Source organism: Dendrobium catenatum, unplaced genomic scaffold, assembly GCF_001605985.2.
Source record: "Dendrobium catenatum unplaced genomic scaffold, ASM160598v2 fragScaff_scaffold_621, whole genome shotgun sequence".
In the NCBI taxonomy this organism is placed as follows: domain Eukaryota; kingdom Viridiplantae; phylum Streptophyta; class Magnoliopsida; order Asparagales; family Orchidaceae; genus Dendrobium; species Dendrobium catenatum.
In genome coordinates, this window is record NW_021319083.1 from 28,854,467 (window position 1) to 28,880,098 (window position 25,632).

The following is a 25,632-nucleotide window of genomic DNA, read 5'->3' on the forward strand; positions in this document are numbered from 1 at the left end:
TATGAAACAATAATTCATGATTTTTTTTTTATTTAGGATGATTGTAAGATACGATACAAATAGTAGACCAGTAAAGGGGAATTAATGAAAAAAAGATTAACTTCGGAACAATTATGAACATCTCATAACAGTACAATACCTCGAGATGTCGCATATTTCTTTTTGGTGATGAAAATCCACACTGCCATTTTTTCCATCAAACAAATAAAATTGGTGCGGAGAGCAGACAACATTTTTTTCTGCGTGCAGTTATCACAGGGCTGAAGCAGATATCCTCACGGTGGAATTTGAATTGACTTCACCAAGATGCAGCAGAAATTCCTGGCAAAGACCTACTTATCCAGAAAAATAAGGATAAGTATAATAATTACGTACTACAGAATAGTGTGCAAAGAACAAAAATCGTTAAGATCTGCATGCCATTTTAGCAGATTATTTGATAACTTAACTTCCAAACAAAAGCTGTCAAATTGAGTCTAGCTTATGCATGCGTGAGAATATGAGATTAAGGCTGCATGCGTGTGAATATGAGATTAAGGCTTCATTTGGGGCGGCTTTCTTCTTGCTTTCTAAAACAACTTTTTAGTACAAAATTTTATTGAATTTAAAATTTGTACTAAAAAGTCGTTTTAAAAATCAATACGAAAGTTGTTCCAAACAAATCCTTTGAAGCTACCAAACGAATCCTTCAGCTTCATTTGGAATGACTTTCTTATTGCTGTGTAAAGCAGTTTTGTAGTACAAAAATTTAAATTATTATACTGAAAAATTATTTTAAGAAGGTATGAAACCTAAATTCGCTTAAGAAAAAAAGTTATACATGATTAAGACGAGGTGAATAAGTTGAGATGAACTTTAGTTCACTTTTATAAAGTTTTAAAAGGCTCACAGGCCAACGCAACTAATTTGAAAAAGAATATGATATCCTAATAAATGATATAAAGAATAAGAAATTAGGTGAACAAATAGAAATCATTTCCCAAAAGAAAGGGTAGAATTTCAAAAAAAAAAAAAAAATAGCAACCCCACCCAAATCCTTAAATTATAATATGTTTTAAATATCCTTTATATTACTATTTTTTTAACAAGTCAACTCATTAATTAACGAGTTGACATAGAGCTAGCACAAATTTGGCTCATTCACTCATTGAATTTATCTCAAGAATTATTTCTTGAGTTTACAAACCATACTTAGTATGCATGAGTTAAATGACTTAATATGTCCATGCCAAAGAGAGAAGTAAACCTTTATGGCATGCACTTCATTACGCATCAGTCATCATCGCTATCAAAGACGACCGCTTTCCTGCGATGTACTGCCTTCCTGGGTGGAGAATCCACATCTGAGTCTATTTCCTTTCGCTTGAGACTGCTGCCTCCACTCTCCCTAACATTTCTCCTTGGTTCCTAACAGTAAGGGAAAAAGAAGCAATAACTGATTAATAAGAAGAAAAAAAAAAAATCAATGTTTTTGCAGGAGTAAATCAGATGAAGAGTGGTTGTTTAAACTGCAGGACAAATAATGGGGGCATTGTTCTTTACAACTTACACTAATATTTCGTAAATAAAAAAGAAATGCAATTTCACATATTTTGTAACTTAGTATTGTAACTAGACAGTTATGGGATACCTCATATGGGTTGTCATACTTTACAAAATAAATAGACAATTCTTATCATGGAAAACCCCAATATACTACGGAGTCATTTGTGAAGAAGCAATTTTCCAAGTGGAATACCCAAGTAACCAAATTGTTAGTCCTTAGTCATTGGACTGTTGGAAATGCTCGAGATTCCATATTTCTGAGTTTTCAAATTTTGATTCAGCTTTCTAACATTCTAACATTTTGATCGAAATGTATAAAAAAATATAAAAAATAAGAAAATTTGTTATAAAAATTAATTTAAATATAAAATTTCGGATAATTGAAAAAGATACAAAGAGGACCGCAAGGAATCTAAGAAAATAATGTGTGATGCAAAAATTTTAGCTTCAAATGATTTATATAGTGTATTAGATACTAAGAAGGGTGAAAGATTATATATAAATGAAGTGTGGATGAGATAAGAGCATGAAGGAATAACAATTTGGTTAGTTGGGTATTTCACTTTAAAACTAAGAGATAAGATCAGAAAAGATTTAGTTCAAGTGAAGTGTATTAAGGATGAAATTCAAAAAGTGCTTTTATTAGAAGAAGATATTTAACAAAGGTGGATAAGATATTTTTGAATGCGAATCCTAAACGAAAATAAAGATTTTTGTTTTTATCAACGTATTAATAAAACCAAATTTAGAGATGCTTTAAAGAAAATGAAGTGTGGAAAAGCTGTTGACCTGATGATATTCCAACAGAGGTGTGAAAATGTTTAGGAGATGAAGGAATTTCTTAGCTCACTAAACTTTTTAATATTATGTTTAAGACTAAAAAGATGCCAGATGAGTGGAGAATGAGTGTGTTGATTCTTATTTTTAAGAATAAAGATGATGCACAAAATTGTGTGAATTATCAAGGAATTAAGTTAATATGTCATACTTTAAAACTATGGAAGAGAGTTATGGAGCATAGCTTGCGACGTGATACTAATGTTTCTCAAAATCAATTTGGATACATGTTAGGTAGGTCTACAATGGAAGCTATAAATTTATTGAAAGGTTTGATTGAGAAGTATAGAGAGAATACGAAGGATTTACATATGATATTTATTGATTTAGAGAAAGCATATGATAAAGTTCCAAGAGAAGTGCTACGGAGAGTTCTAAAAAAGAAAGGGGTTAATAATGCTTATATTCAAGTCATTAAGGATTTGTATGTAGAATATGTTACTTGTGTTCAAACACAATATGGTTTGACCAAATATTTTTCCTATTTCAGTTGGATTACATCAATGATCAGCCTTAAGCTCATATCTTTTTGCTTTAGTCGTGGATGTTCTCACTAGACATTTGCAAGAGGTATTACCATGGTTTATGCTTTTTGTCAATGATATTCTTATTGTTGATAAGATTACAGAGGGAGTTGAAGGTAAACTTGAATTATGAAGGTCAAACTTAGAGTCTAAAGGCTTTCGTTTGAGTAGATCTAAAACTAAATATATAGAGTGAAATTTTAGTAATAATAGATCTAGTGAGGGGATTATGACTTTGGGTGATCACATTAATAAGAGTACATGTTATCAATATCTTGGGTCTATTCTTCAGAGTGATGGTGAAATAGATGGAGATATTATTAATAGAATTCAAGTTGGATGGTTGAAGTGGAGGAATGCATCGGGCTTGTTGTGTGATAGAAATGTCCCCCTTAAACTTAAGGGAAAATTCTATAAGATGGTGGTTAGAACTGCAATGCTTTATGGTGCAGAATGTTGGTCATTAAAAGAGAAGCATAATATTAAGTTAAGTGTTGCAGAGATGAGGATGCTCAGGTGGATGAGTGACTTTACTCTTAGAGAAAGGATACAAAATGAGCATATATGTGAAAGGTTGGAGTAGCTCCTATGGAAGATAAGGTTCGAGAGTTGTCTTAGGGTTTGGTCATATAAAATGACGGCTTTCCGATAACTAATTAGGAAAGTAGATGTATTGGATTTTACTTATATTAAGAAAGGTAGAGGTAAACCTAAATTGGTTAGAAAATATTAGAATTGACCTTTCTTTATTAGATTTAAATGAGAATCTAACTCTTAACAGGACACTATGGAGAAATAGCCGACCCCACATAGTGGGATAAATATTTGATGTTGTTGTTGTTGCTGCTTCCAAAATCCCTTCTAGCTCTACTCAGTAGGAGTTGAAAAATCAGCTCCACTATAATGCTATTACGGAATCAGTTTTTGGCCTAACCTACGTCAAAATCTACGAAGATTTTAGGTATATAACCCAAACTTTCGACAGACTCTAACCAAATCCAACACAACCCATGTAAAACATGCCTAATAAGCCCCAAATCCAGGTATCTATCCTGCCTATATATATTTATATATATTTAAATATTTTAAGTATGCAAATATCTGTGGACCCTAGGATTGAACAAGAATTCTATATCCCATCTGTTCAGCTTAGTCCAGCAAGCCATAAATCCTTAAAACTTCCTTGCCTTTCTTTTCCTGTCTCTCAATCCCTCAACTCTTTTTATGATATCAACAAATTGACCTTTGTCAAAGCCGATGTCAAATTGTTACGAATGGGGATAACACTAATGATGTGGTGATGAATGAATTGATTTTTGCGCTCTGCATCTTATAAATTGTCATGATTTGAGGCATTATAGTTTCTGGGTAGAGGGACTCCTGAATATAGCATTTCTGAAGGTATTATGGAAAGGAGGAAGACTAATTCAGCGTTTAAGCAAAAAGGTTCAATTTGCCTTTTCGATTACATCAGGCAACCAATCATATGGATTGTATCTTTGGGATGCGGGTGTATGCTCTACATTTTGGTGGATTGTGTGCATAGTGATTTAATTATTGTGATGTACAGTAGAGAAACAAGTTACAGGACTTTATGCACAACTCAGATTTAGGTCTTTGGATTTGTATGGAAATAAAGTGATGATAAATGTGTGATAACGTCAATCCCATGAATTGCAGCTTTTATAAAGGTTTATCAGTTCGTAAATAAATTTGCAAATTAGGCCTTCTTGCAAAGAATCATACTATTTAGCACTTAATACTGTATCTAAAGTTAATACTGCTTTAGGTCAATATAAACCAAGGACGAACAAATTTTCAAAAAAAAAAAAAAGTAAAAAAGAAAAAAGTTAGGAGGATACACATGTGCATAACTTTACCTCTTCTTCTGAGGCAGAATTGATGCCTGCAACTTCTTCATCTGCCTCTTCCTCGTAGTCATCCTCATAGTCACGCTCCTTGTCCTTAACACCTGGTGATGCCTCAATATCCTCACCATCAGTTTCATACTCAGATTCCTCTCTCTCACTCTCTGAATAGTCCTCAACAGGACGCCTTGACAAACGAGCAGCAGGCTGAGCTGGTTTCCTTGGGTTGCTTTTCTGTAAATTTGGCTGAAGAATCCAATAAGAGAGAATTTTATTACTACGATAAGCAAACAGATGTGATAAATTTTGCAGTACAACAGCTCCGTTGCTCAAAAAATAAAAGAATACCCTTTTGGCATTAATAATTCGCTTCTCAGCCTGTGCTTCTGCTTCCAAGTCATCTTCAAAACGACGACGAGCTGTAAACTTACGTGAACTGTAGTAGTCTTCGTGTTCATCTTCCTGATCAAATTAAAGATATTCAATCATCACCAAAACAAAGATTAATAAAATAGTCCTGCTGTGCAGAATTGAATTGATATAGCATTCCGTTGATAACTTCCTTAAGAATTTCAATAAATAACTTACATAAAGATAAGAATTTATGTTAAGTACTATTTATAAGCTTGCCATTAAGAGAACAATGGAGTTGCATAAACATGGTTGAGACAAGAATACAAACCTTATTTTCCAAATTAATATGCAAAGTGATGTGCCGAAAAACCATAATAAACTGTAGTTATCTTCAAATCCATCTTCCTAGAGGATACATTCAGTGCTCAGATGCAGCTTCCAGATCAAATTAAATATGTTTTTTCATGACCAAACTACGATTAATCAACTGGGCCTGCTTAACACTTTGCTTGAACTTCTGTTTAATCAAGATATAATTTGTCCTCGCATAATTCTCTTTAAAATTTTCCATAAATAGCTTATATTAATTTAGTTGTGTAAATACTAATAGAAATGGTCAGCAAAAGATCACCGGCATACATAAAAGGCTGAACATGAACAATATTTTGCAAACATCAAGATCACCGCATTAGCTAATAGCTAATCACCAAGTTTTTAATTAAATGATAAGGAACATCTCAGACATTTTATTTGAATATATAATTGCTAGAACTATAACCATTCATAAATTCCATACTAGTGTTTTTACGTTCAAAATGTAAAACATAACAAAACTTAAAACACATTTTTCAAGAGCCCTGGAGAAAGTTGTCACCCTCCATTACATATCTAGATGAGGAATCGATCTAAATATATATAAAAAGACCCATTAAATTTTTAATAAAGTTACATATAATAAGATAAGAAAAATAATTTCAAATTCATCAAGATCATTGCATTTACCATTGCTAGTTAAGAACTTGTTACTTCAATTAAAGGGAAAAAAACTCAGCAACTATTACAATACAGAATTGCTTAAAAGTAAATCTATTCATAAATTTTATCTTGCAGTTTTTAAGTTCAACATGTAAAACAAAGCAAACCTCATCAAGTGCATCTTCCAGAAAACCTGGAGAAAGTTCCCGTCCTCTATTGACAGGCTGTGAATATTTGCGGTTCACCTTTTCTCGTTTACGATTAAGTTGTTCATTGGCTCTTATTGTTTGGCCTTCAATCTGCAAGTATTTTCATTGCATCAGAAGAGAGAATAATGAAGAAAATATAGTACGTAAAAGTTTTTTTTTTTTCTTTTTTTCTCAGGAAAGTAGGAAACAGAACTTGCCATAAAGGTTACGCAATGCTAAAAATAACATCAGTATATATAAATCATAATACTGTATTTTGCTTCTTTATAAATAATAAATCAACACACAAATTTCATACAATACCTTTCAGTCACAAAAATTAGAGCATCCCACCTTTTCTGTATTGCAGAACAAAATCAACTTTTGGAAACAATAAACGAATCAACATACTTAGCAAATGTTCCCAGACAGTAACATAAGTCTCACGTATATGGAATGCCGGTAGGAATATCAATAAAACCAGTAGGTCTCACACAAAGACCAACACCAAGTGCAAACATCTGCTAATTTCCAATAATGAGGACAAATGCCATGATACCATCAGTATACTTGAGTAAGAAAATATCGATTTGATTAGCCAAATAACTTTTTATCAGAACAATACAGCCTTTATTCAGCATCCCAATCAACTCAGAAGAAGTAAGCCTATGGCTGCACTTTTGTCATGCTTTCCCCTCTGAACCACAATACCAATACGCTCTAAACCTCACAAAGGGCATTTACAATATGTATATCCAAAGATTCTTGATTCTTGGCTCCCCGCCAAGTTGCCTCGCAAAAATATCGAGGGGCTGCTATGCTTCTTGATCTACATCAAGAAGGAAAATGCACCTTTTGAGTAGGCGTGGACTTTAAAGGAGGAAGAGAAGAAACCGGGGGCAATAATTTATAAAGGAATTCTAAAGAACATTGGTCATTTTGATTCTTTCGTGCGTCCAAGATCAAGGAGATATCGAGTAGGAGGGCTCCTCTCACTTGTAACGTCCAGAGTCGACCGAGCAAAAGAGAGAGAAGCCAAGCGCAGGACCTCCTCTTGCGTGCGTATGGAATGAGTTCAGAGTTTCCTCTCGTGAGGTTCTAAGGCCAAGACAATCAAGAGTGCAAGACTTGCACTGCTTCCTGCAATCAAACTATAGGGATCAGAGGCCTTGCGTGCGCCTGTACAGGGTTGATCGAACAAGAGTGTTCGGGTGGAGTCGGACGACTAATTTGTATTTGGCTGAAGGCTGGCTCGATCGAACGGGAGGAGATATGCGTGCCAAGTGCCAAGTTGCTTAAGACATGTTTTTTTGTTGTTGTCCTTGAAGAAGCTTGCCACAACCCTAAAAACAGATTTTTTTTCCTATTGTCGGGCCTTCATTGAAAGCCTTCCCTTGTGGTTGTTATCCTATCTATAACCAAAGCAGCCTTCATTGATGTCCTTCTTAATATAGTTTTCATTGCTACCATTTTCAACTGTAATGTATAAAGCTAATTTCTCCCAAACTTTTGACCAAATGGAGGACTAATATGGCGCACCAAGGGGCTTTAAATTAAGGAGTATATTCAATCTAAAAAAAGGACTTGATAACTCTACTTTTCTGGGACTAATTACCAAGCTGGGAATGACAGATTTGTATTCCCCAATTTGAGGGGGAGTGTTAAAATCCCAACCTTCGCTTGGCCTTTGATCCCACAGCCAACATGGGGATCCATGAGAGGCTCACCTGGATCACTCTATTAAATCTCAACCGTCCCTTGTCCATTGATCCTACTGCTAGCATGAGGATCCGTGGGAGGCTTACCTGGATCACATCGATCTCCTTCTATATTTGGGTGGTTGATTAAGGAAGGTTTATATTAAGGCAATTATGCATGATTCTATAGTTAATTGTTTCTTTATTAAAACATCTTGTATAGATCTATAAATAGAGATAGTTTTGTATAATAAAATTAAGTCTTTTACCTCTCCAATTCTCTAAATTTAACATCCTTTTGAAAAATGTGGAGAAAGATAAGGATGGATATTAATAGGTTGAGATATGAATTGAAGATGAATACGATGGTCAATGGTACGAGGTTGAGGTAAGACTTGTGGTGGCTAAAACAAATGTTGAGCTTGTTTGAGTAAGGTAGAATTGGATAATGGTAGATGATGTGTAAGACAAGAGAAACCTGTCAGAGAATGTTGCAGTTGTGAAGTGATTTGGTCAGTGGAACCAAAGATGCTGGCGGAAGGCAAACTATCTTGATGGGGTGGAGTATGCGAACAGTCAATACTCAAACTATCAAGTTTCTTGTCTATAAAATCCATGAAAACATGGATTTGTTGAAGGGATGAACTAATGAAAGAAAATGGAACATCAGCTTGTCATAGTAATCTATTTGTGGCCGACCCCACGTAGTGGAATAAACACATGATGTTGTTGTTGTTGTAGAGAATTATAATTCTTGATTAGTTTGTATTGTCCGGATGACTTCCGCCAAACAGTGTTTTTCATGCTGAGAGTTCTTTGGTGCAAGATAAAAATGGATAAAGGATAAGATTCTTGATAACAAGAACCTTAACTTGATGTATGCTTGGAGGAGAGCCAAAAATTTGTAATTGAAGTTTTGGTGAACAGCAGTTCACCACTGCTGTTCACCAAAACAGATTCTTGGAGCAGATTATGGACCGGTGGAGGTGATGGAAGCCATTCTTGAAACTTGGCACCCGTGTTGAAGCCTGTAGATGAGTCTCGCAGGTATGGAGAACTCGGTGAAGCCTTCCTCAGCTGTGAAGGTGTTCAGCTAGAATCTGGTGATTGAAGCAAGGCTGTTGTGGTTGAAAATCTGAAGGAGATATACTGTGGTGGTTGTGCCTGCTGTGGTTGTAGAAGCAGTTGGTGAAAATTCTGCAGGGCTGCAGTGGCTGAAATACTGCAAAAGAACTGCAGAAGAAGCAGTTCTTGAAAAAAAAAATTTGCAGGGCTGCAATGGAATGGTGTCAAGAATACTGCAGGAAACTGAAGAGGAAGGATTTGGAAGGTTGGTTTGCTGAAGAAAACAGCAAGAAGAGGGTTCCAAACAGCTATTGGTAGCAGAATCTTGCAGCTGACTGATTTTGAGATGAATTGGAGACTGGATCTTGAAAGGAAAAACAGAGGACAGCTGAAGACGGGCTGAAGAGGGGGATTGCTTCTTGCAGCAGCGTTGAACGCTGATCTGTGGAGTGGAAGAAGAACAGCAGGTTGCTGCTCTTGCTGTTGGTGAGGGATGAGAGATGCTGCTGTTGTTGATGGAGTGGAAGAAGAACAGCAGTCCTCAAGGCAGACGGCCTGTAAGGTTGACCGTGGAGTGGAAGAAGAACGGTTGCAGCTGTTGCTGTTGGAGAGGGATGAGGGGGTAAAGGTCTCAACGTGAGCACCAATTTGTTATGCTTCTTGATCTACACATCAAGAAGGGGAAGACACCTTTTGAGTAGGTGTGGACTCTTTAAGGAAGAAGAAGGGGAAGAAGAGAGACTAGAAATGAAGAAACCAAAAATTATTCATTTCATAATATTTTCTTATAAAAAGAGGTATATTTATAATACTTGGGTAGACCAAGTTAATACTATAGAACCGATTTACCTAAAACAAATAAAAAAAGACTAAACTAGTGTTTTATTGCATATGTATAGACCATTTAGTTTGTATTTTATTTGGCTAAAAATAAATTGTTTATATCTAACGGGGGTGCTCTCAATCCAATCATTCAGTAAAAGGACGGGCCAAGTTATTCACGGCAAACAAAATGGTCAAACACTAAACGATGGCTTAGTTCAGAAGGATCATATGGTCCCTTTTTATGCTTTCTATCAGGCCAAGTAGCAGTTCCTCATCATTCATCCTTACAAGTTATTTTTACATATTATTTCATACAGTTCCCCTCAAATAATTGCTAATACTATCTTGTTACAAAGAAAACATTCTAAAACCTATAAAATGAGATAATATAAATAGACTTGGGTTATTTGAGCTTATCAAGTAAGAGTTGAAGATGCACTCCTAAGTGCATGCACAGAATTAATATGGAAAATTCAAGAAAATGACAAGACTAAATACAACATAGTAAAAGTTGTGCAAAAAAAAAAACACAAAAAAAAGTTAATATCACATGAAAAAATCATCTAAATAAAACCGATTGAATAGTTGAGATAAGCGTAATGATGAACATATTCCAGTAGTTTAACACATATCAACTTTAGAAGCACTTGAATAAGCTGCTTGCCTCGATCAAACTAGGACTGTAAAAGACTCATTTAGGTTGACTTTTTTTTTCTTTTTTGAAACAGGAAACATTTAGGTTGACTTAATTATGCTAGTTCTCTCTCGTACGCCACAATGAATCTTTGCCAAGATCAGCTTTCGAGCAAAAGTTCTATATTGGCAAATGAGATATATTCTTTCAAATGAGAACCTGAAAATAGATTTGATGCAAGTGAAATGAAATCATGGTGATGCTTTTAGAAAAACGACTGATCCCATAATAATGTGGCCATTGTCTTTCACACCAATCTGTGCTTTCTGTTTTACATTTTCTTAGTTATTATAATAGAATTGTTGCTCCTCGAACAAGAACACTGAAAACAGCAACCAGCTAGCAGTTAGAAAAGTTGTATCTTTCGCAAATTACTTCAACTAGTGCCAGACTTCCCAAGCAAATCGCTACAACAACGAGCCTATGCAAATTACTTTAACTGGCTCAAAACTTGCTTGTTCCCAAGTCACAACAAGGAGAAATTATTACGTTCTCCCGTCCGGACTCCGCACCTAATAATTTCTCCACAACAAGGACTTAAAGCCCAAAATGGGGCTGGCAAGGTATGACTTACCAAATGCTCTGCTTTATAAATAAACGTCCCAATTATCACAAAAATATCTTAGAAAGATCGTTGGTAGACATTTATATGATTTAAGACATGAATATTCATGATATATGCAAACTTGCAAAGCAAAACAAAATCTCAGCAATAGCCTATAGTTGGCTTTCACCAAACAAGACTTGTTGGCAAACTCCTTTTGCTTGTCTTCTTTTTTGACATGAAAACCTTAAGCATGTGAATTAACTTAATTTGCTAGCAAATGGGAGAGCGACAATATTTTTTTTTTTAACTTTTACTTCAATGATCTTTTAAGTTATCATAAATGACATGTAATATATAGAATCATTAGTAGAGTTGGTACAATTTTTTAATAACCCTTCTAAAATAATAGGACAAGCACTTCACAAAGTAATATATATATACATATACATACTTTTCATAATAGAGTGAGAAATAACAAATCTTTAATTATTATTATTAAAAGAATAAAAATAAGAGAACAAGCTAAAAGCATAATAAAATTAAGAATGTAAGATGACAAAGGAAACAAATGAAAAAGAAGATGAAACTTTATATTTTTACTTTCTTTCAAATAATAGGCGAAAAATGACTTCACGGGAAGAATAGGAAAAAAATTAAAAGCGATTATAGCAAATAAAGACAAAATTATGACATACTGCTGCTGCATTCTATCATGAAATCAGCAACTCAAAAAATTTTTAAAGTATAAAAAGGCTAGCACTCAAATTCAACTAACATCAAAAAAAAAAAATTTGCACAACACACATCATACAAGACAAAGAAACGATAAAGAATAAATCATCTAATGAATTGCCTAAAATTGACAAGGCATTCTCCTAAGTTGCCAGTCACTTGAAAAGCACCAAGATTGCACTCTTTCCTTTGAAATGAATGGTTAGGAAAGGTGCATGGCAGAATAGAAGTTTGTTGGGTCAACTAAATACCTCTACAAATATGAAATGTATTTTATGTCTGCATTTAGGGGTGTCAAAAACTGACACAACACGGAAACCTGACACGAACCCGACCCAAAACTTTCGGGTTAGGGTCGACCCATTTTCCGCCCGTTCGAAAAACTGGTCGGGTTCGTTCCCAATTTTTGACCCGTTTGAATTTCAAGTCAGGTTCAGGTCAACTCGACAACCCGATGCTAACTTGAATTGACCAGCACCGTTTTGATTAGGGCAAGCGTAAGTAGAGAGAGCACGCGGGACTCGAGCAGCGGGCTGTTGCTTGTAAGTGGCTTATACTTCATTTTGCTTCGCATTAGGGATTTAGGCATTTAGCGGCCGCTCGCTCGTTCTGTCTTCGTTAGTTTGTCTGTCTAAGGTTTCTTTGCGGGAGCTCTCCTCGCTTACGTTCCGTCTCATCCCTTCATTCCTCTTCTAATTCCTTCAGCTTATCAACTCATCCATTGCTTAGCAACAAGAAATTACACTGTTTGTATCTCATTTCTATTCTAATTTTTTGATATTTTAGAAGTTGAAGCATGGAAATTTTGTGTGGTTATTGTTCGCTAGGGTTTTTTCGTTTTCTTTAATGCTTACCATGTTGAAATTTTTACATAGTTATTTAGTCTAATATTTTGTTTATATCACGTCCAAAAAAAGATTGGTCATGTGGTCTCAATTTTGGCCGTTTTGCATAAGCAATTAGAGCATCAATGCTTCATTTTTTTTTTCCATTTCTCATTATGATCTTTTAGGGCTTTGCAATTTTTTGCAATTCTAACTTCTTGTTAGTTGACATAGTTGGTAGTTATTTGGTTATTTCCTTTATACCTTTGGCCCTTTATCCATTTTTGGTTGGAATTGAAGTATTGGTGTATAGTTATTTGAAAGGCATGTTTAAGATGTTCAGCTATTCACTGAAAATCGATTATTGGTTTACATTTTCAGTGCTGGAATTACTCAAATGTGTTGGTATTGTCTGTGGTGTTATTGTTTTCTTTGCACGCTTGGGTTTTTCTTTTAGATTTGTGTTGGTATTGCAATTCATTTGTAAATTTTAAATTGTATATTTATAATGTATTATGCAGTATGTAAAAATGTAAAATTGTAATGTATCATTTGTACAATACTTGTAAGATTTTAATGTAATTTACCTTGCCAAATGCATGTAATTTTTTAAAATTAAATTCTGTCATTTGCATCACTCAATTGGTTACGGGTTCGGGTTGAGAAAAGTCACCCGATTCTCAAACCGGGTATGGTTCGGGTCAGCTCAAAATCTAACCGGTCAAAGTCGGATTGGACCCGGACCCGAACCCGACTTGTTGACACAATTTGACACCCATATCTGCATTTTAATAGAAAGTGGATGCACTTTCAATAAAATCCGTGGATGAAACACGAAAAATTGGTAAGAAGAACGCCTCAATTTTTTTTTTATTGAAAGAGCTATAAAGAGAAATGCAAGATACAATTGGATCTTCAATTGGAGAGAAAGATCTGACTCTCTCAAATCCCTAGCCGCAGCTAGAGCCTAAATAATCTAAGAAAAAACTTAATCAACAAACATCCAAAACATCATATGAAATCACCCCATAGTTAGCCTTAAATATGATCCCATAATTCCCTCCCAAATCAATCCTTTTTTCCTAAATAAATCCCTTATAGATTTGAATTCAAATTAGATTTATTTTCCTAATTAATTCTCTCTCAATTATAATTAAAACTTTCCTTAACAATCCCCCTTTAACTCCTCATTTTTCCTCAATAATTCCCTCTTAGATTTTAAATTCAAATTAGAACGCTTGCCCAAAATAATTCCCTCCTAATTATAATAAAAATAATTCCTAAACAATTCCCCTTTGATTCAGAACCTTCCTAAATAGTTTGCTCTTGATTAAACAAATTTCTAATTCCCCCCCAATAAAATCGGTTGGTCAATCACATTTTACTCAACCAATTATTGCATAACTCCCTGGGTAATGCAAGTTTGTCTCACTTCATAAATTAATTAATTGTGCTCTCACTCTGAACCAATTTCTCACTACCTAAAATATATAGTAAAGAACCTTTCATGGTGGAGGTCTTTCTCAAATTGCTCATGCCTCTTTTAAAAGTCTTCGCCACCTCTACATCCCCTCCTCTTCCCCTCTCTGACCCTGTCCACTCACCTTCTTCATCACTCTCCTCCTCCATCCCTCCCACTTCTCTCGGTCAGTGCTGAGAATTGGTGGATGTATGCAGATTGATCATTGAACAAAAATGTTTCAAGTCTCACACAAGTTGATAAGATAAATTCTTTAATAAGGGAAACAGCAATTCATAACGTGTCTTTGCATCTGGCTTTATCTGTTCAAAGAAATAGTTAAACCCACACGTGCTACTTTGAAATCTTCTTAACAAAAAGTGAGCGGAGGATAAAAAAAAAGCTCATCTTAAATAGATAGTAAAAGATTAATGATGATAATTTTCTTATATGAAAAAACTTAGATAAATCGATGCAATTACACTAATCATGAAATCCAATGCAATTTAATTGTCCATGTATATGCATTCATTCTGCAAAAACAAACAAATTGCCATTCATAATAACCATGCAAGAAATTTTTAGTAACAATTCCATGATTTGAAGGAATACTTCTTAGTTCTTGATAAAAGCCTAGAAAGTTGCGCTAAGATGTACAAGTTCAATTTGATCTTGCTTCAAATTTACAAGATACGCTAAGTGATCAAAATTGTCTACCTTCAAGATAACTAGTTCTCATTTCAACACAATAGGCGATAATTAACTTCATTCTGTGGATTGGGCTTTTATCTTGTCACGTAGCAAGGATTTCAAGTTTTTTACACGTGTCTGCTCCAATGGTAACAGCCAGATGCATCTAAAATTTTTGCTAAGTGCCAAAAGGCCCAAAACTGATTATCCCGTCTGTTTTTTTTTTTTTTTTTTAAAATCCATCCTTCAGTTTAGCAAAATTCCCAAAGCAGGAACGTGGCTGATGAATTATTAACATTAAAGAGTCATTAAGCCTCCCACCAATTTTGCTAAACTGAAGGATGGATTTTCAACATGACATAACCGAGCATGTAATACATTCTTGCATAACCGAGCAGAAAAAATGGCCAGCGATCCAATAATTCAAATCAAAGGTGATTTTTTTCATTTTCAACTGAAACATACTATTCTCACTCTGAATATTTCTAAATTTAGGCTTTCTTACAAATTCTTCAATTAAACCAACTGAATACCATGCAAGGAAACCAATTAAGTCAGGCTGATTTCTCATTTTTTATTGGCATAAGCCATAAGTATAGTTGTTACTCTAAAACATTTATATAGCCTAAGCTTTCTTAAGAACTCGGCTAGCAATCCAACTTTAAACTGAATTTCTACGAATTCAGAAATCTTTAATTTGATAAATTTTATAATTGAATTAAAATACAAAAGATTGGATTGATAAAACTTGATAACTAAGTTACTTTTCAGTAATAAGCACAAAACTTAACACGACCGTGGTTTAAAATAGTGAAAGAGATTGATTAGGAAGTTAATAGCAAGCGATGTAAAGCAACTTAAACAAATCTGAAGAATGTGATAGCCTTAACTAGTTCTAAAACTGAGATTAGGTTTGACTAGGGGTGTAAACGAGTCGAGTCGAGTCGAGTCGAGTTTAGGCCCTTATCGATCTCGTCTCGTTAGTTGAAAAGCGAGCTCGAACTCGAGCTCGTCTCACTGTAAACGAGCTCGAGCTAGACTCGTGAGCTCGATAAGCTCGATTTGCAAACCCATAAACGAGTAAAGCTCGAGCCGGCTCGGCTCACTTACACACCCCAAGGTTTGACAAGTGATGTAGAATTTGAATAGGAAGCCAGATAATTGGTGAAAAAGTATCTCTAAAGAAGATAAATAACCCATATTTAATATATGCTAGAGTTAAGGGATGATAGAAAGTTCAAATTGTCATATACATTAAAAATAATGATAATAAATAACATGACATAATAGAGGATAGAGAGTTAAAAGATAAAATTATTAAAGTTATAAGTGATATGGTGATTACTAAGTTAATTCTGTATGAGTAAATCAAAAATTGGCGCTTATGATCTTTAAGTAAAATTATAATTAGTTTTAAAAGCTAATTTTATGACAAAATAAATGGAATCTATAAAATATGCCTAGAAAGGCAACGGCACAATGAATTTGCATTCAAAGCAAAATGCTGATGATAAGGTATCACTGCATCCAAGCCAATGGTCATGATCATCATGCTAGCTAATACCGACAGAAAAAAAGGTACCATTGCATCCAGATCTTACGTCATGCTTTAAGGGAATTCAAATAAGCTGGTAAGCTTAAGTAATCAAAATCATTACTCACAAGTGGTCTACGACAAGAAGACCTACCTTTCTTTTTTCTTCTTTTTCTCTCTCTGGATCGATGTCCGTGATGCAATTTTTAACCTTGTAGACCTTTTTATGCCTTGAATCTACTAGGGCGGTCAATAGACGATGAGACTTTGAAGATAAGGAAGATGGCATAAATTTCATTTTCCGCAAGAGCCTCCCTTGTGATTGTAAAATTCCCTGATTTTATAGGATATTCTGACAAATTAATACTAAAAAGATGACTTAAATGCGCTATATAAGATAAAGAAAAACCATTTGAAATTTCAATATAATTTTGATGAGAAGCTTGCTTCAAACATAGCTGTATCGATTTTGATAAGAACCTTTCCATGTCTAAGAAAAAGATGGGCTTGATCATGGTCTGCCTCCTGAACAGATATGTCAAGAACTTCATTCCCAATCAACAGCTGTAAACTCCCATCACTCCATTGAACAAAACGTGCATTGCTTTCATACTGCAACACAACATGCAAAGATATGTTGAGCATTTAATAACAGTAAAAAAACAACAGCATGCATTTCAAATAAATTTAAACTGGAATTCACAAAATAATAATGAAAGTATAAGACTTTCTAGATGAGCAATTAAACTAATTGCTAAGATTACATTGATTATGGTCTGAATTAAAGATAAATTTTACGTTCAAGTGCATAGTCAAATATTTGTGAATTCAAGTTTATATAAGAAAGATTCAAAAGGATTTGTCACAGTCTAACATCACCGCATACTTGCTTGATATCAGCTAAAGAGGGAAGGCCCGCGTGCTTGGATAAAATATTAATACAGACAAATCAAATAAAAGTGAATCAACAAGATCTGCTGGAAAGTTTGCAAATTTCTGTGTCACAGAGAGTTTCAACAAAAGAAGGCATTTTAATAAGCAGCACTGACAGGCTCGTTTGCAGTAAATTAGTGGGACTAGGTGGCCGTTTGGTTGGATGAAAAAAATATGCAAAATAAAATTGAATAAAATGTAAAATGAAAGCAGTGCATTTGAAAGTTTTGAAGTCCTTAGGCTCAGTGTAAAATAAATACATGCGATTTTGTTGGCTCAAGAAAAATGGCACGAATGCATGAATCCCGCTTTGCAGATATAGGATTTCATCTTCCACGGGTCAAAATGTAATTAACTAGATTTCCCCTGAGGCTAATGTCAGGGTTTAATTAGATATGGGTCTTTATTTCCCACGAGTGCAATCACTCATCGTTAATCATCCCTCTTAACACATAAGAAGAACTCTCGATTAAGGATGAATAATTTTTAGGTGTTTAGTCTCAATAGTGGGGTAAATGGAGATAAACCTATCAACATCCCATGGTTCCGTCGTCCTGGGTATACCAAATGTTTCAATCTACCAACACTAATAATCATTGACCGTAGTGTCAAGGGAATATGATTAGTAGTCATGGGTTGCCTCCTCTCAGGGATCCCGAGTAGATTGAGGTGGTTAGATGTGAGTTTTAATTTTATTTGAGAGTTTTGGGGTTTGCATCAATTAGAATACTCATAAATTAATTTGGTTTGAGTTTTATAACTTCATTAGATGTTACCCAGAAGTTTGAATTAAAGCAGGTCTTACAGCTTCTATTAGAAGTAGCACAAGTTTGAATTTGGGTCGATACTTACGGCTTTCATTGAAAGTAGCCCGTAAAGCTGATCTTCCAACCTAGCTCTACAACAAGGCTGCCCATTTGGTTTTGAATTTGGTTGACAGCTCTTATGACTCCCTTAAAATTTATTTGTAGGTTTAATTTGGAGCGAGACTTACGACTCTGCTTAGGAGTTGTCTGTTACTGGGTCTTACAACCTAGCTCTACAACAAGGTAGCTCAGGTATTTAATTGTTTGAGTAGGTCTTACAACTTCCCTTTAGAGGACAATAGTTGTTTCTGAGCCTAACATTAGACTGTGATTTTAAATTGTTTAATAGAAATTTGTTTATTAGTTCGACACTTACTTGCTAACAGTTGACGTTGTGTGACATCAGTGTCTTTGCTACAGTGGTTTTTTTTCTTTTTAGTATCGTAGATTGTACTAGTAATTATTTTATCAGTAGCATGTTCTACTTTTAGTAGCCTGCTCTTTTTCCTGCTTTAAAATTTTGATTTCGATGCTAATAAATTTTATTTGCTTATTTGCAAGAGTTTCTACTACTTGAGCTTTGTTCAGGAGCATTGAAGAGTTGTACAGGGGTTGTGTTTAAGTGTGTTGAGAGTGTTGTGTTGTTTGTTGTGAGTTGAGTTTCTGTTAAGAATTTGGAAAATAGTGTTTGTGGGTTTTAGTGTTGAGTTGAGAGTTGTTTGTACATGAGTTAGGTTTGTGAGTTTGGAGAGTTTTGTTTGAGAGCATTATTTGTTGTGTTGAGTTGACTTGAGTTTGAGTGAGAGTATCAAGTTGGAGAGTTGTTTGTACAAGGGTTGGGTTTGTGAGTTGAGCTGTGTTGAGAGTTATCTGTAAAGGTCTGATTAGTAGAAAAGCAACATTTCTTTTTCCACATTAAAGTAAAAGAAAACTCACCAAAGTAGCTCTCTCCACATTAATTGATTAATTAATCAATTTAATTAATTAATTTTTTTTATTTTAATCAACCAATTAAATATAAATTTCATTGCTCTCAATTTTTTTTAAATGCTCACGGATTTGAAATGCCTTCGTATTTTAAATTAACCAATTAATTAATTTTGACTAATCAATTAATGAGATGATTTGTTACAAGCCTTGCTATTTCATTAGCTAGAGGAAGAGATGTTATGTTTCGACAGTCAGAGGCCTCTAATATTTCAAATGGAATAGTATTTGAAATGCCGCGACAATTCAAAGTCTTTCGCTCAATGTTATCTATATCGGAATCTTTTAAAGAGATGACTCATTTGGAGACATTTGAAATACTTCAAGATAGTCTTGGAACTAAAATGATGTCCAACAAGTTAAGAGAAAGATGAGTAGGAAAAAAGTAAATGGGAGAACAAGCTCGCATCTTTGACTTATGGAAATTTTGGTTTCTCTGACTTATGAAAATTCTGGTAGTAAGTTCTTAGTAACAACTAAATGAACTTAATTGCAATGATGATTGCAAAGGTCGTTCGAGGGCCTAGAGGATAAGTGTTTGCAACTTATCAAACTCAATTAATCAATTATTTTGATTAACTTTAATCAATTAATTTTTATGAAATATTAATTAACTAAATTAGTTAATTAATATTGAAAAATCAATTTTAACATTTTAATTGAATTAATGTTCAAATTGAATTACCATCTAGATTTCTGAAGCAATTTTAGCAACCACCCGGCATCCCCTTCCCTCGCGGGGAGGTTGGGGTGGCACTTATCATTGTTTCTTCCCATCCGTAGGGTCTTCGAATTTAAAAAATCATCAGCCCAGATTAGAGATTGATGGCACGGGTCTTCGAATTTTAAATCGTCCAACCAAAATCAAAGATCGATTGTGTAGGGTCTTCGAATTAAAACCATCTCGAACAAATCTAAGATCGATGGCGCAAGATCTTCAATTGAAATTCTCCTCGACCGAATTTAAAATCAACGGTACGAGATCTTGATTTGAATTTCCTCAAGGCTGGATTTAAAATCAACAGCACAGGTCTTGAAAAATGAAAATCATCCATCCAGATCAACAATTATGGCGTGGGTCTTCAAAATTCAAAACCATCCGCCCAGATCAAAGATCAATGGCACGTTTCTTCAACAGATACATGTTTGATGTATTTCCAAAAGAGGATTGATTTAATTATATCGCAATTTGCTGAACTATTTAAATACATATTGTTAACTTGGAGCGATTTTATATACATATTGCTATTTTTTTTCTTCCAGTTTTGAAACAAATGTTGTCCACTCATTTTGCCAAACTCAGGAGTTTTAAAAATTGTGCATGAGTAATTGAAGGAGATCAAATAAGAGTCATGGAAGTGTGGATAAGGAACAGAACTAAGTAAACGTGCTCTAGAGAAATTTGAAGTGGCTAGAGCCGCTCCTATTGTGCCTATGTGCGGATTATTACCGGAGCACGCATTGACGGGGCAAGGCAGCACAAGAGGTGAAGGCTAGGGATCGGACGTGAGAGATGCGAGTGAAGGAAGACGAGAAGCATTGGCGTGTTTCGATCGGGTTGGCGAGAACAACAAATTAGTCGTGTGGGTTTGAAGGTTTGGAAAAGAAGGATTAGTCGGCATGTGGGGTGTCCGATCGTGGAAGCCGTCGAAGCCACGAGTTGTTCTCGTGTGGATTCAGACATACATTAGGTAGTTGTGCAGGCTTCAGTCAATCAAACCGAAGATAGAGGATGCAGGGTCAGTTGGAGAACAAATGCGGGATTGAGAGCATAAGTTCCTTCTTTTTTTTTCTTATAGACTAGATCGTTGAAAGGAAGTTATGGCAACAAAGAGTTGTCTAGTTTCACACTTAACTGCTGTTAGTGGGAGTCTGGGACTGATCAACGGTATATTGATTAGTTCGTGGAAAGATGCATATGTTTGATTTTCTTTTTCATTATTTGTTTCATTCATTTTCATATTTATTTCATTTTTTTTTAGACAACATATTTTTTTTTATTTAACTTGAATTAAAATGAATACAATGTAAGCCCAAAGATGGCGGTGATCGATGGCTAGAAGGTGACATGTTGTAGTGGCGGCAGTGATGGAGGTAGCTTGTAGTGGAGAATTTATGGTGTATTTGGTATGAATTATAAATAATTAAAAAATTTAATTTGCATTCTTTTTTCTTTAGATCAAATATCAATATTTTTAAAATCCTTACATTTGAAAAACTTAACATCCCTTTTACTTCAAACCAAACAGCCCCTGGATCTTATCTAATTCATTTAATAGTTACTACTTTTGATAAAAACTCCATCATTCCGATAAAAATAGCTTACAAATCATCCTATAGCAGAGATACATGTCTCCATTAATATATTCAATAGCAAGAACAGCATAAGGTCCTCTGGTTTTAAGGATGGGTCGTAGTAATTTGTCCAAAGTTGATGGCAGGGATGTACTCATCCCATGTATTTTGACCTTTTCCACCAGTTAAAGCCATATTCAAAGTAGAAAATAAAGAAATGCAAACAGATGTACTTTGAAAACAATGCTTCAAGAAACACAAATATAACCTGCATGCTCACTTGGAGAGAGCAAAATGACAACAGGCATCATTAGATCCACAAGATTTTCATGTGGTTTAATTCAAGTTGTTTCTTTTAAATATTCTAGCTAATTAAAAAAAAAAACTTACGAATTATTCTATTTCACTTTAGACAGGTAACAACATCAAGTACGACTTGATATAGAAAGTGTTGATTTGGGAATAGTAGTCCAAACTTGCTGCAATTCTCCACGCCAGGACATGTTAAGGCTAGGAATCCCTTCCATCTCATAAAGATCATTATGGTTTGCCAACATAGTTTCTAACTCATATCACCCATGTTTCTTTAAGAACATTACTGGATTTCCAAGAAAAAATGAATATAAATAGACTGACACTGAAACAGTATGACCTGTTCCTTATGGTGTACACTGACTTGAAATCATGACATGATGGGGAAACTCAATAGCCAAAAAGGATTCTTAAATCTGTAGTACTTCGCAAAAACCTAAGTTGTTGCATCTTAAGCAGTCCTATGCCTTGAGCAAGAGCATGTCATGGTATTGAATATCATTTCATATCATGAGTTTGATGCTAGAGCATATACTGGTGAATAGCAAACATCTACAGTATTCTTCCAGGTAAAATCGCCGAAAATATTTTTGAAAAAAAACACCAACAAAAAATATGAGGGACGTTTTGAAACTCTTCTACTTTGCAAAGCTCAAATTTTTTTTTAGCACGATTGTGTTATCTCATGGAAGATCACTTCAAATCATGAACGTGTATGGTAGATATTTATGAATTCCTACTTAGTGAGAATAACTGTGCATGTAAGGGTGTTTCAATTCCTTGCTTCATATATATATATATATATATATTCCGTTCTTAATCAAATCACAACCAAACAACAAAATTGGAGATTACAAAAGTACAAAAAGCATCTACATAAATCAGAATCCATGAAGCATCCTAGGTAACAAAACTTTTAATTAAAAGTTCTTTTGATTAATTTGAATAACAAAAACTAGTAAAGATGTACCAAGCAAATATCAATCATTGACCAGCTGATATAACCTTGAAAATATATTTAAACCTCAGAAGCAATCTCAATTGTCCGCGAATTTATCCTTCTCGGGACTTCTCAAGAAGGATTCTCGTGCTAGCTCTCAAGATGTATCATAGGTTCTCAAGAATGACTCATCTCGGGGAAATTCCTCTTGGCAATTATCAATTTCTATCATATCACATTCAACATCACTTCTATTAGGCCTACTTTAGAAACTTTCCCTAATGTCATTATTTGTCATTAGCATCAAACTCAAGCATTTATCAAAGGTTCTCTGTAGGCGGTATCATGAAATATCAAATAGTTCAACATGCGTAACATTATTGCATCGTATTCATTGCACATGATATGAATGTTTAGCAATTCGATAGTTTGCAATGCTTCAGTCGAATAGCACAATAATTTCAACAGAAAAGTCAACATTTGGTTATTCCTTAACAAGTCTTTCTTAAACAGTCATAATAATTCGGCCAAATTACTGAGAAAGACCACCTCTATAAATACCAAGCCACAAGCATATTTAAAGACCTTTTGAATATTTGGTCTTCAATCTTTTGCCATTGCAAGTCCCTTAAACCTTACAGAAGGTTACGAACTCATCAAAGGAAGTTACAGGATCGGCCATAGGAACTCTTACGGCATCCCCATGACCCTTTTTTTTTTCTTTTTTTGTTCTCTAATATATTTAATCTGGAAGTTACTCTTTGGATTTTAGGAATAATTTCTCCTATTTCTCTCTTTACTGTAATATCTCTCTTCATTATCTCCTTTCTCTATCAAGAATGTTGATGAGTAATTCTCAAACATGTACTTTATTGCTCCTAAATAGTGAATAAAATATCCTCTCAGCTAAGCCCTTAATAGAAATAGGCCACTCAGCCAACCAACATAAAATTCTGTCTTTTGTCTATCTTATGACTTTTCACCTTCCTCAAAGAGTAATCCTAGTGCGATACTTTCCTATTCTCTATCTCAAACTTTTAATGGGCATATTCTACTACTCTTGAGGTAAACGAGTTTACGTCGTTAACAACTGGTGGTAGGAAAATTCCCTCACACTCACCTTCTATAAAAAAATTATTTATCGATAAACTTAACACAAAAGTTATCAAAATGGTATATTAACCAAAGCACCATCACACATATTGAAAAAACATTCATATATGTGGTTTCTTAGTCATGAAAAGCATTCATATATGTGGTTGCTTGATCGCTCCTCAATTAAACTAATACACATTGTCATATTTTGCCCGCTATAAAGGATAAGGATATTAATAACTTGGTGAATGAGGGAGGAATGAAACCATGTTAGCGGTTTATTGATTTTTAAAAATATTGTTAGTTTCTTCTCACTTATATTTGAGAACAAAAAACCATCTACGAAAAAAATGAACATGAACAAAGCATTATACATAAGGAAATAATTCTACCATGGCATGGCAACTAGGTGATGGACAGCAGGTCGTCTACTTGCAAACAACATCTAAAGATTCATTTAAACCGTAAGAAGAATGCTATGCCAAAAATTAACTCGCTCATAATATCATACGTGGTTGATCAACTAGTATAAAGAAAAAGACCCTCACAAAGAACAGTGCATAAGTAGATATTTAGTGCAAGTGTGATAAGAGCATGTTAGGTAACAGGTATTCACTTACATTGGTTTTCCCATCACGATTTTTAACAGTTCTCCACCGTACAATATTATCCTCTAAACGTATGCGTTTCTTTGTTCCCGATTCATCAGTAACAAACACATCTTCGTCTACATATGTCATGGAATCAAATGGCTTTGGTTCAATACCCATAATATTAGATACACGAATCATGTGCATCTGCAAAAGTTAAAATAATTTAAGAAAATGATCAAGATAAGAGAGGCTAAAGAAGCATAAAACATGAAAAGTATGCATACAATTCCTTGAGAGGAAAGGTCAAACAAATGAACTTTAAAATATATAATGATTGTTTTAAACAAAAGAAAAGGAATAATATGTTATCATTCATAAACGCAATAACCCCACCCCACATCGGGTCTAATAAATGGTTGATGCATCAGGCATGTATCTTAACCGGTAAAGAAAAGAGGCTGAACATATATTCAACACATAACCTGTAAGTGGGACAATGTGATAAACAAATCATTGCTCCAGGCCCAACCCTCTATTCAAGTGATGCATTTTTGGAACACACAACCACTGGCCTATAACATTTACAGGAATGCTCACAAGAAAATGCACTAAAGGGGTCTATCAGTATGTGTTAATGATTTAAACATGCCACTGATCAAAAAGTTGGGTTGGATGAATATAACTATATAAGTCAAAAAAAAAAAAAACTGATGCAGGACTATATGCGAAACAGGAAATTTGCACAAAATAGTTAAAGAGCAATTTTGGATTTTCGTTATTAGCAACTAAAACAACAAAATAAAACTAATAAGTGGTCACTTTCGTTTAGGCTAAGCCACGCAAGAGACTAAGCGAAATCAAAACATTTAGGAAAATCAAAGCGTTGCATGCGAAGTAGTTTCCAACATAACATTGGTTTAACAATGAGATCCAAAAGCAAAGAAGTAAAAAACTTACGCTTACTAATGGATGGCGATAATTAAACACAATCTCTTGCTTGAACAATCTCTCTACGAAGTAAGTAGAATGTGAAAGTACACGAGTCAAGGAAGAAGATCACCTTCTCGGAAAAGTGTCTTGATACACCACCTACCTTCCGATAGTTTCTCCTCCATAGCCTTGGTCAAAATGAATAGTATATAGTCGGCGGACTTCTCTATGAATCCATCAATGTTTGGATTCAAGTTGAAGAACGGCAAGTTGAGAAGATCCACGAAACCTTAGCCGTCGTACGCAAAACCAAAATCAAACTCCGGATCGGTCATACATCTTAGACATAGGTGTGTCAACTTTTGACCCGACCCGAAACCCGA

General features: G+C 34.6%; 1 protein-coding gene across 2 annotated transcripts in view; it reads right to left on the reverse strand.

Moving 5' to 3' along the window:
- The window catches only part of LOC110105035 (protein LEO1 homolog), a 29,794-nt gene continuing 4,162 nt past the window's right edge, over window positions 1–25,632 (reverse strand). For both annotated transcript variants that reach the window (XM_020834397.2, XM_020834388.2), the window contains exons 5-12: window positions 24,347–24,523; window positions 16,839–16,970; window positions 16,513–16,692; window positions 6,271–6,402; window positions 5,123–5,236; window positions 4,787–5,020; window positions 1,247–1,407; window positions 1–332 (exon numbers count right to left, since the gene is read on the reverse strand). In XM_020834397.2, the coding sequence (XP_020690056.1) occupies window positions 1,273–1,407; window positions 4,787–5,020; window positions 5,123–5,236; window positions 6,271–6,402; window positions 16,513–16,692; window positions 16,839–16,970; window positions 24,347–24,523 (1,104 nt within the window). In that variant the 3' untranslated portion in view covers window positions 1–332; window positions 1,247–1,272. The remainder of the gene's footprint in view (window positions 333–1,246; window positions 1,408–4,786; window positions 5,021–5,122; window positions 5,237–6,270; window positions 6,403–16,512; window positions 16,693–16,838; window positions 16,971–24,346; window positions 24,524–25,632) is intronic.